We start from the raw sequence: 17,183 nt of genomic DNA, 5'->3' as shown, positions 1-17,183 counted from the left end.
TTAAATATATTGGAGGAGAATAGATTGCAAATGCTTTCGGGAAAACTTAATTCTTTCTTTCATTGTGTATGATTCACAGCAGCATGCCACTTATTTTTACCAAAGGGACAAGGAGAGGAAGAGCATCAGTCACTTACTTTCAATTTCTTTTATTTTCATTTCCCACGGTATGCAGGCTGTTTTAAAATTCTCAAAATCACGCTGAAATTTCATCCATTTCTGAAAGAAAGATCACACTGCTCAGTAGCCCATTTGGATAACAATGGAAAATAAAGGAAATGAGAGGAGCAATGATAGATATACACCTCCCTTCCTATTTCCGTAATGCATACACAATCCATTTGTCGCAATAGCTTTGGCAGTGATGTCTCTGTGGTATTCAGCAGGTTCTGACCAGTTCTGGAGAACCAGTAGCGGAAATTTTGAGTAGTTCGGAAAACCAGCAACTCCCACCTCTGACTGGAGATTTTACAGTATCCTTCCCCTGCGATGCCCACCAAGCCACACCCAGAACCGGTAGTAAAAAAAATTGAATCCCACCACTGCTTTCACCCCCTGAAGCCAGGTAGAGTTGTGCCTCTATCAAAATATTCGAACTGACCTATGCAGCTTAATATCTCTGTACAATTTGGTTTCTTTCAGAATGAAGCCTGGATACCTCACCAAAGCAAGCTGCTGTATTAATTAGAGATGTTATACAAATAGTTTCACCTATCTGTATACAGATATGTCCTCGACTTATGACCACAATTGAGCCCAAAATTTCTATAATAACCTCACCCTGAGCATCAAAAAGACCAAAGAATTGATTATAGACTTCAGACGATGCAAAGCAGAGCCTCTCCCACTATCTATCAATGGAGATTGTGTGGAAAGAGTTCATAGTTTTAAATTTCTAGGAAATTTAAATTTAAATTTCTGACAACCTTACTTCATCGGTCCACACTATGGCCACTGCAAAGAAGGCCCAACAGCGCCTGCACTTTCTGAGGCTGCTGAAAAAGAATGGTCTGGGTGAGAAGTTGCTGTTTACTTTTTACCATTCTACCATGGAGAGCATTTTGGCATACTGTGTAATGGTATGGTACACTGGATGCTCTGTAGTGGATAAGATGCTCCAGAGAGTTATAATGCCTCGGTGGTGCAGTGGTTAGAGTGCAGTACTGCAAGCTACTCCTACTGCAATTTGGCAGATTGAATCCCATCAGGCTCAAGGTTGGCTCAGCTTTCCATCCTTCTGAGGTGGGTAAAATGAGGACCCAGATTGTTGGGGGCTATATGCTGACCCTGTAAACCGCTTTGAGAGGGCTATAAAGCAGTATACAAGTCTAAGTGCTATTGCTATTGCTATAAACACAGCACAAAAAATCATCAGTTGCTCTCTTTCTTCTTTGGAAGAGATTGCGAAGACCAGACTCCTCTCTAGAGCACTAAAAATCTCCACAGACCGTTCTCATCCTGGACATTTATACTTCGATCTGATACCATCAGGGAGACGTTATAGGTGTCTTAAAATGAGGACTAATAGACTGAGAAACAGGTTTTTTTCCAAGGCAATAATTGTCTTGAATCAAACAGTGCATTTGTGATTTAGTCCTATGTATATAGCGGCATTTTAAACTATTTAACTTACTAAAAGTTTCAGATAGGTTTTAGACTAGGTTTTTAATTATTATTATTATTATTTTAATTTTTAAATACTTGTAGTGTGATTGTGATGTGATGTTTGGGGCACTGTGCTGGAGTAGCTTTCAAATTTCATTGTATTCGTGGAATGCAATGACAATAAAGGTAAGTTCTAAATTCTAATTCTGTTGTTAAGCAAGACGTTCATTAAGTGAGTTTGGCCCCATTTCACAACCTTTCTTGCCACCGTTGTTCAGTGAATCACTGCAGTTGATAAGTTCGTAACCCAGTTGCTAAGGGAACCTAGCTTCCCCATTGACTTTGCTGGTGAGAAGGTGGCAAAAGGTGATCACAATGACCTTTGCTGGGACACAGCACAAGTCACAAACATGAACCAGCCTGCCAAGCGTGTGAATTTTGATCACATGATCATGATGATGCTGTAAAGGTTGTGCCTGTGAAAAACGACGATAAGTCACATTTTTCAGTACCGTTGTAATTTGAACGGTCACTAAACAATCAGTTACCTATTATCTAAAAGTTCTATTTCTCAGCTATTATGAAAGACCCTTAAAGCAGAAAGTTTCTGTGCCCTTTCAGTACCAATAGCTTTCACCTCCTGAAGCCAGGTAGAGCTGTGCCTCTATCAAAACATTCGAACTGACCTATGCAGCTTAATCCACTTTATTCTGTAAACATTTCTTTTCTTATTCCTAGATAATTTACTCTGGATGAATGGACTTAAAACTGCAGCTCTAAATACACATGAAGTACTTAATGTTAGTAACCTTCATCAATACTTTGCACACTTCTTCTTTGGACTGTTTGCAGTGTGATTTCACTCAAACATCATCAGAATTTAATACACTAATATTCAAGCCCTACCATCTGCAAGAAGCACTTGCTGATCTAGTTTATTTTACTTTATTTTTATTTACTTTATTAAAAAATATCTTATCATTTTTATTTTACTTTATTCCTTCTTTTTCATAAATATTCTAGATTGAGAACACCTATCTCTTCCAAGTTTAATTGAAGAACCAGGATGGTATTTTGCAGTATTTGCCTGATCCTGTTCTTTAAAAAAAAAAGGCTAAATGCAATCTTAGTGAAAATGGAACTATTCAGTCTGGAAGAGGCATCTAGGGAGAAGGGAGTAATAAGCTATTTCCACTGAACTACTTCACAGTTTGAATAAAGAGAAAATTAGGCTTACTTTCATCATCATCACTTTATATGCATAAAACTTCTTTCCTTTGCCTTTCCCGAGAGCCCCTTCGAATTTTTCCACAAAACGCTGGGCATCTCTATAAACAAGTTTTTTTAAAGAAAGAGATACATTGATATATCAGAAATAAAAAACATTGTTCTATTTGTTAACATGCTGAAACCAGTAGAAATCAGGGCAAGCTACTGTATATAATCAAGGAGCAAAACCCACACTCACTAGCACTGATGATGTTACCTAACTGGGTAATGAGATGTCTCCACAAATAACCAAGCTCAGAGAGCACCGAGGATTCCACAGTTAAACGTACTTGACACAGAATTCCTGACAGGCATGTTATGACATGTCTGTACTTAGAACTGTAGGCATATAAAGCTCCCTGAACACCTTGTAACATTTGAAATTGAAGTTCTGTGAACAAGCCATTGAACTAAACTGTTAAATAATGCCAAGTGTCACTTCAGCCACTTGCAAAAGCATTTAAGAAAAAACAAAAAACAGGCAACCTTAGACAGAAATGAGGTAGTGACAAAAACAGAGGAAATACGGAAGTGGGTTTTCCATAAATCAGCATTCTGGATAAATTCTAAATAACCCAGGATGGACTCAAATATACACCCTGAGTTAGCCCATGAAAGCTTTATTAAATTAAAGGAACTTTAATCTAATTACCAACACACACTACATCAAAGTTTCATTAGCCCATGCATAATTGTCCTTAAATGGCTTGGCTTAATAATTAATTGCAAGTGTAGGGTTACAACTCCCTAAGCATGTGGTGTCCAGTACTTGAGGCTGTTTCAATGTTGCCACAATGAGAATGAATTACTGAACTTAAGAGGTCACTGCTGAAGATTTGAATAGACGGGCCAACTTTTCATGAACAGGTCAAGAAGGATTCAGGCATCAGCTGAAATCCCACAAGTGAGAAATGTTCTACTGATACTGATCAGTTTTAACTTTTCAGGTCATCTTTTTTACAAATATTGGATTTTCACAATGCCTCAGTTGTAGCAGCCTGAAGAGTATGACTGGAACATAATTTAAGGTAGATATAAGTTCACCTTTTCACCAGCCTGATTGGGTCTTAGCAAATGGTAGCAACTATCTTAACGTGTTTAGATTTGGATACTAAGCAGAGTCAGGCCTGGTTAATGTTGATTTGGAAGGCCTCCAAGGAATAGCCGAGCTGTCTAGACTGTTGTCAAGAGAAACCGCATGCCCATAGAGTCACAAGGAGGCTTGGTTCAAAAGAATGTCTACTTCTTATATTTTACAATTTCTACCGCCCTCAGTGTGTAGTGAACATGGATCTATGGGAGGAAGAATTTAAAAGCAATTGGAATTCACAGCTCAGACTCTAGGTTAATTATTACATAAATCAAGACCTTACTTCAAGATTTTCAGTTTCTTTTTCATACTCCAAGGCTTGTTTCGCAAAGTGGAAATCAGCTTCTTCTTCTCTTCCACAGCTTCTTTCAACTTGGCCACTTCCTCCTCTGTCATTTCCTCTTCAGAAGTAGAATCTGAGCTTTGGGGGACAGACTAAGAGAGTCACCAACCAGAAGGGTATAAAAAGGATGAGACCTTTCCTGAACAATTATGAGAAGGTCTAGAACAGGGGTATCAAACTCACGTCATCATGTCATCATCACACGACGTATCACAACTTTTTTCCCATTCGCTAAACCGGGGGTGGGCGTGGCCAGCACATGATGCATCCGGCCCGCAGGTTGGGAGTTTGACACCCCTGGTCTAGAAGTAGCTATATAATGCTTAACATTACTAGCTTTCTATGTTACGAGGTAAAAGAACTTCCATTGGCCAAATAAGTAAATTCTGAGTCAGCAGATACACATCTTGAATATTGATAATGAACAATGATAATGAAACCAACCTCAAGACTGGGGAGAATAAAATCACATATTGCTTTTCTTAAAAATACATTGCACTTGCAATATTTGCAACTTCCCTTGCAACAAAACAGAAACCAAGCAATCTTGAAGAAATTGAAGCAACATCCTGAAAAATTAATGAGAAAGCCAATTTTCCAATACCTGCTAAAATTCAATTTGGCTGAATTTTAATAGACGCACCTCAGTCGCTTGTTATCTACAAGCAATGTTGCTTATCTGAGGGATACCAGGAAAAAAGGGACTTCATGAGGGCATATGCATCCTTTTCTTCATCCTATTTTATGGCTAGAAATTTGAGAAACTGAAATCTCAGGCATATAGAAGGATTTAGATTGGAAAAAGCAGACTTAACATCTCAGAGTCACAGTAAGAAATGTTCTACTAAAATATTCCAGGTAAAATGTATTTCCAACATACACAAATGTAGAAAGAGAGATGAGCTACTAAAATTTTTTTAAAAAGCAGAGACACTCCTAATAAGAACCTGCATCCAATATCAATACTATGATGAAAAAATTATATCTTTCCTCATATAGTTGAACTATAGCTCCCAGCAGCCCTCATCACTGAAGGTGTTGGTTGGGAACATTGGAAATTGTAATTCATCATATCTGGATGGCACATATTCCCTACCCTTTATGTATGCATCAGTAGTCCATGAGTCTACCTGCAAGTAGAGCCTAAAAACTGAAGCTAGAGGGAAAAAGTCCAAAATATATCAGGACAAAATGGTATCCTTCTTCTTATAAACAGAAACTTACTAAAATCTTGATAATGATAATTAATGATAATGGTTATGCTATTACTATTCTTCCTTACCACGTTATGCCTATTAAGCAACACCAGATAAGCAGGAACCAGTAACAATAAATCAATAAACAAATCAAGGTTGGTACGATAAACTACCATATACTGTATAAACTGCAAGCAAATTTAAGTTCCCCATCTACTCATGATGTTCCTAGCTTGGTAATGAAACATCTGCAGAACATCAACAATTCTGTACTGAACTACACATATTCTCCACTATTGCAAATGGTGATCCTAAATGGCAACAGGAGAGGACAAAACTTTGTATGAGGAAGAAGAACCCCAAAAAAACCAGAAGCAGAAACAAGCGTAGGAGTAAGGCTGCTAGTAGGGACAAAATACTATACAGTAAGAGTTATGTATTTACCACCCTCAGTAAACATATATCGGTTAGTCTGTTGACTCAGATAATAATATCACCAAGGCAAGCACTATGAATAAGAAAAGAGTACCTTGATCCTTTTTTCTTTTTATCTTGGTTTTTCTTTTTCTTCTTCTCCTTCTTCTTCTCCTTGCTTATTTTGTCCTCATCCTCTTCATCGTCACCATCTTCCTTGGACTCATCCCTAATCTTCTGATTTTCTCTGTTCTTCCTGGTCTTGTGGGCTTCCCCCTCGGATTCACTGCCTTCATTCCCACCATCTTTCCTCCAACGTCTCCTGTATCTTCTCCTGCGTTCTGCAGCCGTCTCTTCTTCATCCTCATCCTCTTCCTCGGTTTCATTTTTCTTTCTTTTTGATGCTCCTTTCTTTTGTTCAGACTGTTCCTCTTCATAGAAAAGAAGAGCGAAACCCTCAGTTTAGTCAGCACAAAAGGAACCTGGTCTCCCTTCTGTCCTTTATCCCAGATATAATTGTTATTTTCACAGTACAATCTCATTCCATGAATGCATTGTTTGGTAGGCATTCATAATACAATGGTTGAGATATAGCTCCCACAATTTCAAAGGTGATCATTTTCTGAGAATTTAACTTTATTGTCACATATTTTAAACTACAGCATTTCAGTCTGAAATTAGATATTATTGCCAAAATAGCCAATTGTGATAGGATGACTAAGCTAATATTTTTCTCTAGAAGGGTTTTCATGAATTCAGTGCTCAACAGTGCATCAAACAGTGCAAAGTACTGGTGACCTAAAGGACATCTAAAGTACGACTCTGATGACTTTGTTGCCAAATTAAGCAGTACATTGTGAATTTACTCAAAACATGGTCAGTTCTATCAATGCTGAAAGCGTTGATAATGTTTAGAAATCATTCGCTTCATTCTCTGCCTGCTTCCCACAATACATGACTCACAAGCTACCCAACTGCATTTTAGCTAGGGAGTTGTGAGAACCCAACCCATGTTTATGCTCAATATGTCTTGTAAATAAATAAATAAAAAAGTAAAGTAAAACTAAGTAGCAGATACAGCAGCAGAAATCACAGTATAAACAAGTTTTAGCTATCTTCCAACATGCTTATAAACTTAAATACTATTTCAGCCTTGTCCAACCAAGAAATTCTCCAAATATGTTGCATTACAAATCCTAATATTCCCCAGCTAGAATTACTGGAGTTCATCACACCTTTAGCATCAATACATATGGGAGGTTCAGAGAAAGTTGTGTCTAGAGCTGAAGTTGTTCTCCACAACCAGAGGTGGTATTCAGCAGATTCTGACCAGTTTTGGAGAACCAATAGCGGAAATTTTGAGTAGTTCGGAGAACCAGCAAATCCCACCTCTGACTGGAGATTTTACAGTATCCTTCCCCTGCCACGCCCATCAAGCCACACCCACAGAACCGGTAGTAAAAAAAATTGAATCCCACCACTGTCCACAACGTAAGTTTTAGAGTAGTTACCTTCTTCACTTTCAGTAGCATTGTCTTCCTCATTTTGCCCTTCAATATCCACTGTGGAGAAACAGCAGATATCATACACTGTGATCTTTTGAAAGAAGAGGATAAATTTCACACATATTAATTGTTATGTACACCAAGGTGGTATTCAGCAGGTTCTGACCAGTTCTGGAGAACCAATAGCGGAAATTTTGAGTAGTTTGGAGAACCGGCAAATACCACCTCTGATTGGCCCCGCCCCCATCTATTCTCTGCCTCCTGAGTCCCAGCTGATTGGCTGGGTCTTCTTTTGTTGCCCTGCACAGGAGAATGGAGCTGGAAAGCAAGTAAATGGGTGGGGAGGGAATTGGATTTTGCAGTAACCTTCCCCCAGGAATGGGGAGGGAATGGGGATTTTGCAGTATCCTTCCCTTGCCACACCCACCAAGCCATGCCCACAGAACTGGTAGTAAAAAAAATTGAATCCCACCACTGATGTACACCTATGAGTTTAGAAGTGGTTTAATTGTGAGCAGAAGATGGGATCAGTACAATAGGCCATGTTCACTTTTACTGGGAATGCCCCACCTATTCCATGGATCAGAGATCAATAAAAGCGGTGAAGAGCTGAAACAAGATGCTTCAAAACTGAAGTCCTACTGAGGATGTCACATAGCCTGGTATTAAAATGTTCAGAAGCTAAACAGCACGTTCAGAGAACAAACCACCACCAACAGATACAAGTTGCCCAGTCAATCACAGAAGGCTCTCCTCTCTTTTTTGACCAAAAAGCCATAGCCAACCCATAGATCAGGGACTACAGCTGTTCCGTAGGGCTGGGTCAGGACTAGAGTAAAGCAGGAAAGACACCCTGTTTCACTGGGTGACCTGAATTCTTCCCACTAATGACATGGTTTAGCCTAGAGCAGAAGTGTCCAAAACTTGGCAACTTTAAGACTCGTGGACTTACACTCCCAGAATTCCCCAGCCCGCACAGCAGGCTGGCGAATTCTGACTCCTGAAGTCCCACAGGTCTTAAAGTTGCCAAGGTTGATCACCCCAGTCTAAAGGGAAGCCCAATGCCCAGTGAAGTGGACTCCTCTCTTACTACCCTCATCATCACTCTAAGTAGTGATGACAGAAGTGGGGCGAGAAGGCTGTTTGCCCGTTAGATCTCTGACTCGTGAATCAGCTGGGGATTGGAAAGTAATTGGTGTAGTGGAAAGCCCAATGTAAAGAAGTGAACCTTCCAGGGTCAAGAACAAAAAATCCTGGGAAACAATGCCCAGGAACTAGCAGGGAGGCTCCCTGCCTCCAGCAATCTAAAGCAGCCAATGGGAACTAGGCCCCTGATGATGTCATGAGCACATTACTGTCAAAGTGTTGTAGATCAGGTGTACCGCAAAGCTTTTGCCAGAAGAAGAGGGAAAGCACAGTTTCTGACTAAATCTTTGTGGTCTACTTTTTTTTTATTTAAGTTTTTATTGATTTTTAAAAACAAACATAAACAAACAAAACATAAAAACATCAAGCCATCTTCCATATGTATACATACAGTGTGCCCGTTGGTTTACAAATTGTTTTGTGCTTCCATTTCGTAGTCTTCAATTACAATTACATTGCATGTAATCTCGTATTTTCAATCAAAAATTAAATACCTTAGTATCATTATTAATCAATCATTTGACTATACTTTTATTCATTCATGTTTTACAAGATAATCATAATTTACTTAGTTTGTTTTATAACAGTTCATATTATCATCCCAAATCTATCCTAAAATCATTTTGTAGATATAATAAGAAAGAAATACATCTTTATATATTTATTATTTTCTAAGAGTCTACATATTTCATTACCATGTTTCATTGTCTAACCATTGATAGAATAGATCCCAGATTTTATAAAATTGTTTATCCTCTTGTTCTCTAATTTCAAATGTCAATCTACTCATTTCAGCACATTCCAATATTTTCTTAATATGATTTCCACCTGTGATTTCCTCCTGTGATGGTGTTTTCTCATTTTTCCAGTTTTTGGCAAATACAATCCTAGCCGCTGTTAATACATTTACAATCAGATATTTCAAGTCTTTACTATATATTTCAGGTAAAATTCCCAATAAAAATATCTCTGGTTTCAAGTCTATATGTTTTTTTGTCATTTTTTCCAACCACATGTGGATTTTAGTCCAGTATTTTTTAGCATCCACACAAGTCCACCACATATGGTAATATGAGCCAGGTGTCTGATGACATTTCCAACATTTTTCGGATTTATTCTTGAACATTCTTGCTATTCTTGTCAGTGGAAAATGTCACCTGTAAAACATCTTATACAAATTTTCTTTATATGCTGTTGACATTGTCATTTTATAATTTTGAGACCACAATTTTTGCCATTTCTCTAAATCAATCCCATATCCAAAATTCTTCCCCAAGCAATCATAGTTTCTTTAACTTGTTCTTCTTCTAATTTAATTTCTAATAAATATCCATACAATTTTTTAATCACCTTTTCATCAGTACCTGTCAAAATCTTGTCTAAGTCAGTCAATTTATCATAGAAACCTTCCGTTTTAGAATCTTTATCATACCTTGAATGTATTTGCGCATATGAAAACCAATTTATCTTTATACCTTGTTCCTCTAGTTTTAGTATAGATTTGAGTTCACCCTTTTTATTCAATATTTCACCATATCTAACTGTTTGTTCCTTTTTGTATATTATAGGATAAGAAAATGCTTCAATAGTCAATAGCCAGACTGGAATTTTCAAATAACATTGTCTTTTAATCTTCTCCCAGTTTAACCACAGAGACTCCCATATATAATGTCTTCTAAAATACCCCTGTGTTTTAGTTCCTTTATACCATAAAAAAGCATGCCACCCCAACAACAAATCATGTCCTTCTAATGTCAACAATCTAGTATTTCTTAGTGTTATCCATTCTTTAACCCACATCAGCTTTGTAGCTTGATAATACAACTCCCAATTGGGCAAACCAAATCCTCCTCTAATTCTAGCATCCTGGAAAAGTTTTAACTTTATTCTCGCTTTCTTACCTTGCCATATATATTTCAACACAATTTTATTTAAATCTTCAAAGTAATCTTTTCCAAGCCTAATTGGAATTGTTTGAAACAAATATAAAATACTGGGTAATATATTCATCTTGATTGTTGAAATTCTCCCTATTAGTGACAGTTGTAAATTTTCCCATTTCGCCAGATCTAGCACTATCTGCTGTTTAAGTTTGATATAATTATTCTGTTTTAGTGTACTACACCTTGCTGTCAAATATATCCCCAAGTACTTGATCTTATTCGTGACCTGAATTTTCAATAGGTCTGCCAGTTCTTCCTTTTGTCTTAATAGCATATTCTTTGTCAAGATCTTTGTCTTATCTTTATTTATTTTCAAACCAGCCACCTTTCCATATGTCTCTATCTTTTCTATCAATTTTGATACTGTTTCTAGAGGGTCTTCTAAGATGAAAACTAGATCATCTGCAAATGCTTGCAGCTTAAATTCTTCCTTTTTGATTTTCATTCCTTTCATATTCTTTTCATCTCTAATATTTCTGTTTAGCACTTCCAAGGTTAACACAAACAACAAAGGTGATAGTGAGCACCCTTGTCTTGTTCCTTTTCTTATATTGATAGAGTCTGTCAGTTCTCCCTCTATCATTACCTTTGCCGTTTGCTTATAGTATATAGCTTCTATTGCTTGAATAAATTTTTTAGCAAAGCCCATCTGTTCCAGCAGTAATAACATGAATCGCCAATTCACATTATCAAATGCCGTCTGTGCATCTAGAAATATCTGAGCCATTTGTTTTTCAGGATATGCCTCGTAGTATTCCAAGGTGTCCAAGATTACTCTCATATTATCTTTAATTTGTCTCTTTGGCAGAAATCCATTTTGATCAGGATGAATAAAATGATTTAGATATTTTTTAAGTCTTTTTGCCAATATTGAAGCAAAGATTTTATAATCTGCATTTAGTAAAGAAATAGGTCTATAGTTCTTAATTTGTAATGGATCGGCCTCCTCTTTTGGAATAAGTGTAATATAGGCTTCTGACCATGATTTAGGTATCTTCTTCTTTAACATAACTTCATTCATAACTTCTAGCAATGGAAGATTCAACGATTCTTGTAATGTTTTGTAAAATTCTGCTGGAAGTCCATCTGGGCCTGGTGCCTTTCCATTATTTTGCTTCTTGAGTGCTTCAGTTAACTCCATCATCGTTATATTGCTTTCTAACATTGTTTCAATCTCTTTAGGTATCTGAGGTAAATTAGCATTCTGTAAGTACTGTTTAACTCTTTCCTCATCAATATTCTCTTGCATATATAGTTTCCCATAGAAGTCTCGAATGATTTCCTTCTTCTCTTTACTACCATAGCAAACTTGGCCTTGGTCATCTGTTAATTGCAATATTTTCCTTGATTCTTTCTCCTTTGTCAATTTGTATGCTAACCATCTACCTGGTTTGTTTGCGTCTTCAAAGTAGTTCTGTTTAGCACCTCTAATTTTCTGTGCTAATTCTTCTTTTTCTATTTGACCCATTTTATGTTTAACTATATCCATTTTTAGCTTGATGTCCTTTTTCTGTGGCATTTTCTGTAGCTCTTTTTCAAGTCTTTTATACTCATCCTCTAAGGCCTTAGAGGCTAATCTTTTCATAGTATTTCTTTTCCTTGTATAGTCTATTATCAAGCCTCTAACATATGCCTTCATTGTATCCCATACATTCTGAATTAATGTATCTTCTTTTTTGTTTTCTCTAAAGAAAAAAGGCAATTCTTTCTCCATCCACTGTGTGAAGTCTTTTTCCTTTAAAATAGTATTATTTAACGTCCATCTAGATCTTCTTTTTTGTCCTTTCCATTTAATTGTCATTGGATTGTGATCTGCCCAAGTACTTGTTTCAATATTTATTTATTGAATATTCGTTATTAATTCTGTTGACATCCATATCATATCTATTCTGGACCATGATAAGTGTCTATTTGAATAGAAGGTGTATTGTTTAGTTTTGGCATTTCTTTCTCTCCATGTATCTTTTAAGCTTATTTCATCTACCATTTAAAAAAAAGATTTAGGGAGAGTCTTTCTGTTTTGCTTTATTGTTTTCTGTGCTGTATAGTCCAATTTATTGTCTACAATTCCATTAAAATCTCCCATCATAACTATATTAGCATAGTCCAGTTCAATTATTTTCATATGTAATTTTTTGTAGAATTCTTCTTGTTTGTCATTCGGGGCATAGATTGCAATTAGGTGTGTTTTCGTATTATTGTCCATTATTTCCACCATTAATATTCTTCCGTCATCATCGGTATAAATCAATTTTTCTGGGATGGTCTCTTTAATATATAAAACCACTCCTCTTTTCTTACGTTGTGTCAAGGAAGTAAATATTTTCCCTAGTTTTGGCTGTATCAACAATTGTTCATATTGTTTTTTAATATGTACTTCTTGTAGACAAATTATATCAAATTTTAATTTCTCTAATTTATGAAAGGTTTTCCTTCTTTTAATGGCTGAGTTAAGTCCATTTATATTAATTGTAATTAGTTTTTTTCTCTTCCATGGTTATATTTTGTAGTTAGGTTTAGCAGCTCTCGTAGATCTTGGTTCACGTTGTTCTTTGGCTTCCACCTTTCCACCTACTGCACCTTCTTCTTTTTCAATCGCCATTTGGCAGTCCTCTTGGAATTCAATTAGTGAGATTTCTTTTTCTGCCTCTTCCTCTTTCCCTCCAAAAAATTCTGTATAAAATAATTCCGCTTTCTCAATTGAGTCAATTCTATGTCTCTGTTCTTGCCATGTGAACATTAAACCTTCTGGAATCAGCCATCTATAATTCACCTCTTTTTAAAGTAGCATTTTAGTCAGAAATCGGTATTCTCTTCTCATCTCTCTCACTCTTCTGGGTATTTTTTTCAAAACCACAATCTCCTTGTCTTTATATTTCAATGTTTTCTCTTTTGCCACTTGCAATATTTGTGTTTTAATGGCTTACTTTGTAAATCTAATGTGAATTTCTCTTGGTAAGCTATTTCTCATCACATATCTTGTGAAAACTCGATAAACCTCATCTATTCCATCCATCATCTTCTCTTGAGTTATTTCCAAAGCTTCAGCCAGTATTTCTATCATTATCTCAGCTAAGTTTTGTCCTTTTTCTTCCTCTACGTTTTGGAATCTAAGATAGAATTCTGATCTATCCATCTCCCATCTCAACATACCACTTTTATCCTGTTCAACCACCATTAATCTATTATCAATATCTCCAATCTTCTTGTCTCTTTGTTTATCTTCTTCTTCAATTTTTTGGAATCTCTCATCATACTTCAACATCATTTGTTGGATGTTCTCCACTTTTTCATCAGTTTTCCCTGTTCTTTGTTCAATGTTCTCTGTTCTTTGTTCAATGTTCTCTGTTCTTTGTTCAGTGTTCTCTATTCTTTTTTCCATATTCTCTGATCTTGCTTGAATATTTTGAATTCCTTGCATAATCATCTGCAGAGTCACTTTTTCTTGTTCTTTTTCTTGCTTTAACATTGTCTGTATTGAACGTTGTCCTCCAGGTGGTGGAGAGGAGGAAGTAGAAGTTGAAGAACCAGGAACTGTTAGTTTCCTACTCATTTTAAGCAATTCAAAATCTTGAGGTTCTTCTAAACCTTAATCCAATTGTGAAACAACCAATTGTAGTTTGAAGTAAAAATAGTAGAAAAAAGAAGCCAAATAGTAATGATAAAAAAGAAGAAAAAAGAAAGAAAGAAAGAAAGAAAGAAAGAAAGAGAGAAAGAAAGAAAGAAAGAGAGAGAGAGAGAGAGAGAGAGAGAGAGAGAGAGAGAGAGAGAGAGAGAGAGAGAGAGAGAGAGAGAGAGAGAGAGAGAGCAAAATTTCTTCAGGTTCTTGTATACCTTAATCCAATCGGTGGTTAGATGAAGAAAAAGGCTTGAAAAAAAAAAAGGAAAGGAAAAATTCTTCAGGTTCTTCAACACCTTAATCCACTTGAGAGGTCTCAAATAGAAAAGAGTACATAAAAATAAACCAGAAAGGTAGATGAAAAAACAAAAATACCAGGAAAGGAGAAAAAAAGGCTATTCCCTTAAAAAAAAGGAAACATTAATACTAAAGCTTTCCCTTTAAAATAAAAAGCAAGCATAGAGATTGGACTTCCAAAGAAAAGAAAAGAAAAGAAAAGAAAAGAAAAGAAAAGAAAAGAAAAGAAAAGAAAAGAAAAGAAAAGAAAAGAAAAGAAAAATAAAGACAAGCTCCAACAAAGCCAAAGATCCAAATAGCTATTGCAAAAAAAAAAGATAAAATGAAATAAAATAAAGCTAGTGAGGAGGGATAGCACAACTTAGAAAAATTAAAAAGAGCACACTGCACTTTGTTTAATTATCCAAGGCTCTTATTATAACTCTCTTCTCCAAAAACATATCATAACCCCTAGGTTTCAACACCAGACTCCAGCTGTTGATAGAAACCCAGAAGAGCACCTGCAATAATACTCTCCCATGCTCTTCCCTCTATCTTATCAAACAAGCAGTGTCCTTGAAAAAAAGTCTCAATTCTTTCTCAGCTTTGTCTGGTCAAAGGAAAAGTAGAGTATTTCCAAGCCTCTAGTTGGCAGTGTTACAAAGTTTCTTTAGCTTTCACGTTCCCCCTCCTTTTCTGGCAGAGTATAATAAGAATTAGTTTAAAAAGGAAGAAAATATTTTTTAAAAAAAAAAGACTAAAAGGGAGTCTCTGGCTTAATATATTATAAAATCAAAAAGGGGAAAGGAAAGAGTAGATTAAAAAAAAAAGGAAAAAACCAGTCCAGTTTCGAAATATAGGATCATCAGCAATAAGGAAAAAAAAAAAATTATTTTGACATTCCTGTTTAAAATCGCTGCTTATTCACTTCTGTCAAAAAACTTTTACAGATTCTTTCTTTCCCTTAGGGTGTCCTCTCAAATCTTTAAATAAAGAAAAGTTCTCACCAAACCGGCACCCTTTCTCTTTCGTTCTCTTTCATTTTGGAGCTGTCCCAACTTCAGCAGCTTTAATGGCTGCCTCTTTGCCGCTGGCAAAAAGAGCTTCTCCTGGATCTACCAGGGACTTTGCGATATCCCTGGGATCGACAGGATGCACTCTTTACATTCACTGTCTCTTCGGAATGGTTTAGATCAGTGATGGCTAACCTTTTCAGCTTGGTGTGTTGAAAATCGGGAAAAAGTGTAGCCTTCCTCGGGTCGTGTGTCACTTCAAGTAATATCAATAATTTGGTTTATGACGGACTGGGCTGGGGTGATCACACAGGGCTGTGAAACTTGTCTCCCTGGTCTCAGGGCTGCAGATGCAGGATGTGGGGATCGGAAGGCCACCTTACAGGGCTGTGAACCTCATGGATCTCCTTTCCTCCTGTAGCGTTCCTGAGGTAATGAAACTGACAAACCTCAGTTTATGGCGGTTAAAATTGGTTCTCTGCTGCAAAGATCTTGTGGCAGTGGTGACACCACGCCTCCACGCAACAAGCAGGGAGCAGGGATTGGAGCAGAGCACAGGCAGCCTCTAAATGTGCAGGTTTTCCCCACACCAACAGGCGTGTCAGTCAAAGTGCCTCAGCGTGTCACAAGTTAGCCATCACTGGTTTAGATCCACATGGACCGTCCAGGAGCAAAGATATCAGCACCGATCTCAGACCTCCAAGATCACATGCCGCATCGTCGCGACACCAGCTCCACCCTCCAATCTTTGTGGTCTACTTGATTGAGTTAAAGTAGTGTTTTCCCTCCCTTATAAGGTCCTTGGAAGACCAATGCTGGAGGGGTGAGGTCAAAAGTATTAAGAATTGAACTCTAGGTTGGTTTGTAGGCATTTTTAGGAATGTTGTTTTTGAGCTGATTTTTTAAATTATCCTTCCTGTCATAAAAAAGAATGGTTCACACCAAGAATGTTACATGCTGTATTTTATCTGATTGGATCTTAAGAATTAATGTCAAGGTGTGTTCAGTGGTGAGACTGAGCAAATAACAACTTCTGTGAAAAAGCTTAACAAAGAGAGTTTGGACCAAAAGCCCTTCTGAGATCCAGAGGAATTTGCAAGTCCTGAACCAAGCATAAAGGCACACAGAAGTTTACTAATAAGCTAATAATCAAAGCAGAATTGATCAGACCCTCTTCACAACCAGTGAGGGAAGAGTGAACTCCAAGACTGATAGAATGTTCCCTGCTAATAGATAGATAACAAGGGAATATTTGGTTGAGGAGAGGGAACGATCCAAGGCTAACAAAAAACATTTTCCACAGGAGATGCGGAAAGAAGAAGCTCGAGAAGGCCTCCGATAGGTTCAAAATGTCCAAGAAATGCTAAAGTCACACCAAGAAGAAACACAATTTTCTGGCTCGGGACGAAAGAAGATTCAAGGAGACAGAATGCAAAAAGGCCCATAGGTCCAAGGTCAGTGGAGAATGAAAGAATGGACTGCAGGGAGATGTTTCAGGAATCGGTGAGAACTGTAAGGCTCAGAGAAGGAAAGAGAAAGAAGCAGACCAATTCTCAGGTGCCAGTTCTGCTCTTAGGGAAATTCCTGACCACAGTTAAGATTCCCCAGTTGCAAAGGAGAAAGAAATTGAATCTTCCTTTGTGATTTTGAGTGGGTGGCAATGGTGTATCCAGGTACCGAGTGTCCCATCAGACTCTCCATCTGACTGGAAAAAACATAAGAAATTAAATTTAAATTGGATCAAAAAAAAAGTACAGAGCTTCC

The 17,183-nt window shown here is 37.0% G+C and overlaps 1 protein-coding gene across 1 annotated transcript in view; it reads right to left on the bottom strand.

Moving 5' to 3' along the window:
• The window catches only part of TMC1 (transmembrane channel like 1), a 58,216-nt gene extending 42,079 nt beyond the window's left edge, over positions 1–16,137 (bottom strand). The window contains exons 1-6 of the mRNA XM_087954225.1: positions 16,117–16,137; positions 7,429–7,513; positions 6,033–6,348; positions 4,248–4,385; positions 2,843–2,933; positions 138–219 (exon numbers count right to left, since the gene is read on the bottom strand). Of these exons, the coding sequence (XP_087810351.1) occupies positions 138–219; positions 2,843–2,933; positions 4,248–4,385; positions 6,033–6,348; positions 7,429–7,513; positions 16,117–16,137 (733 nt within the window). The remainder of the gene's footprint in view (positions 1–137; positions 220–2,842; positions 2,934–4,247; positions 4,386–6,032; positions 6,349–7,428; positions 7,514–16,116) is intronic.
• Positions 16,138–17,183: the final 1,046 nt, after the last annotated feature.

Source organism: Notechis scutatus, chromosome 2 (assembly GCF_049901735.1).
Source record: "Notechis scutatus isolate UNSWTSFEM ecotype Mainland chromosome 2, rNotScu1.2, whole genome shotgun sequence".
NCBI classification, from domain to species: domain Eukaryota; kingdom Metazoa; phylum Chordata; class Lepidosauria; order Squamata; family Elapidae; genus Notechis; species Notechis scutatus.
The sequence above is the reverse complement of the archived record's forward strand: the minus strand, read 5'-3'. Positions and strand labels throughout refer to the sequence as shown.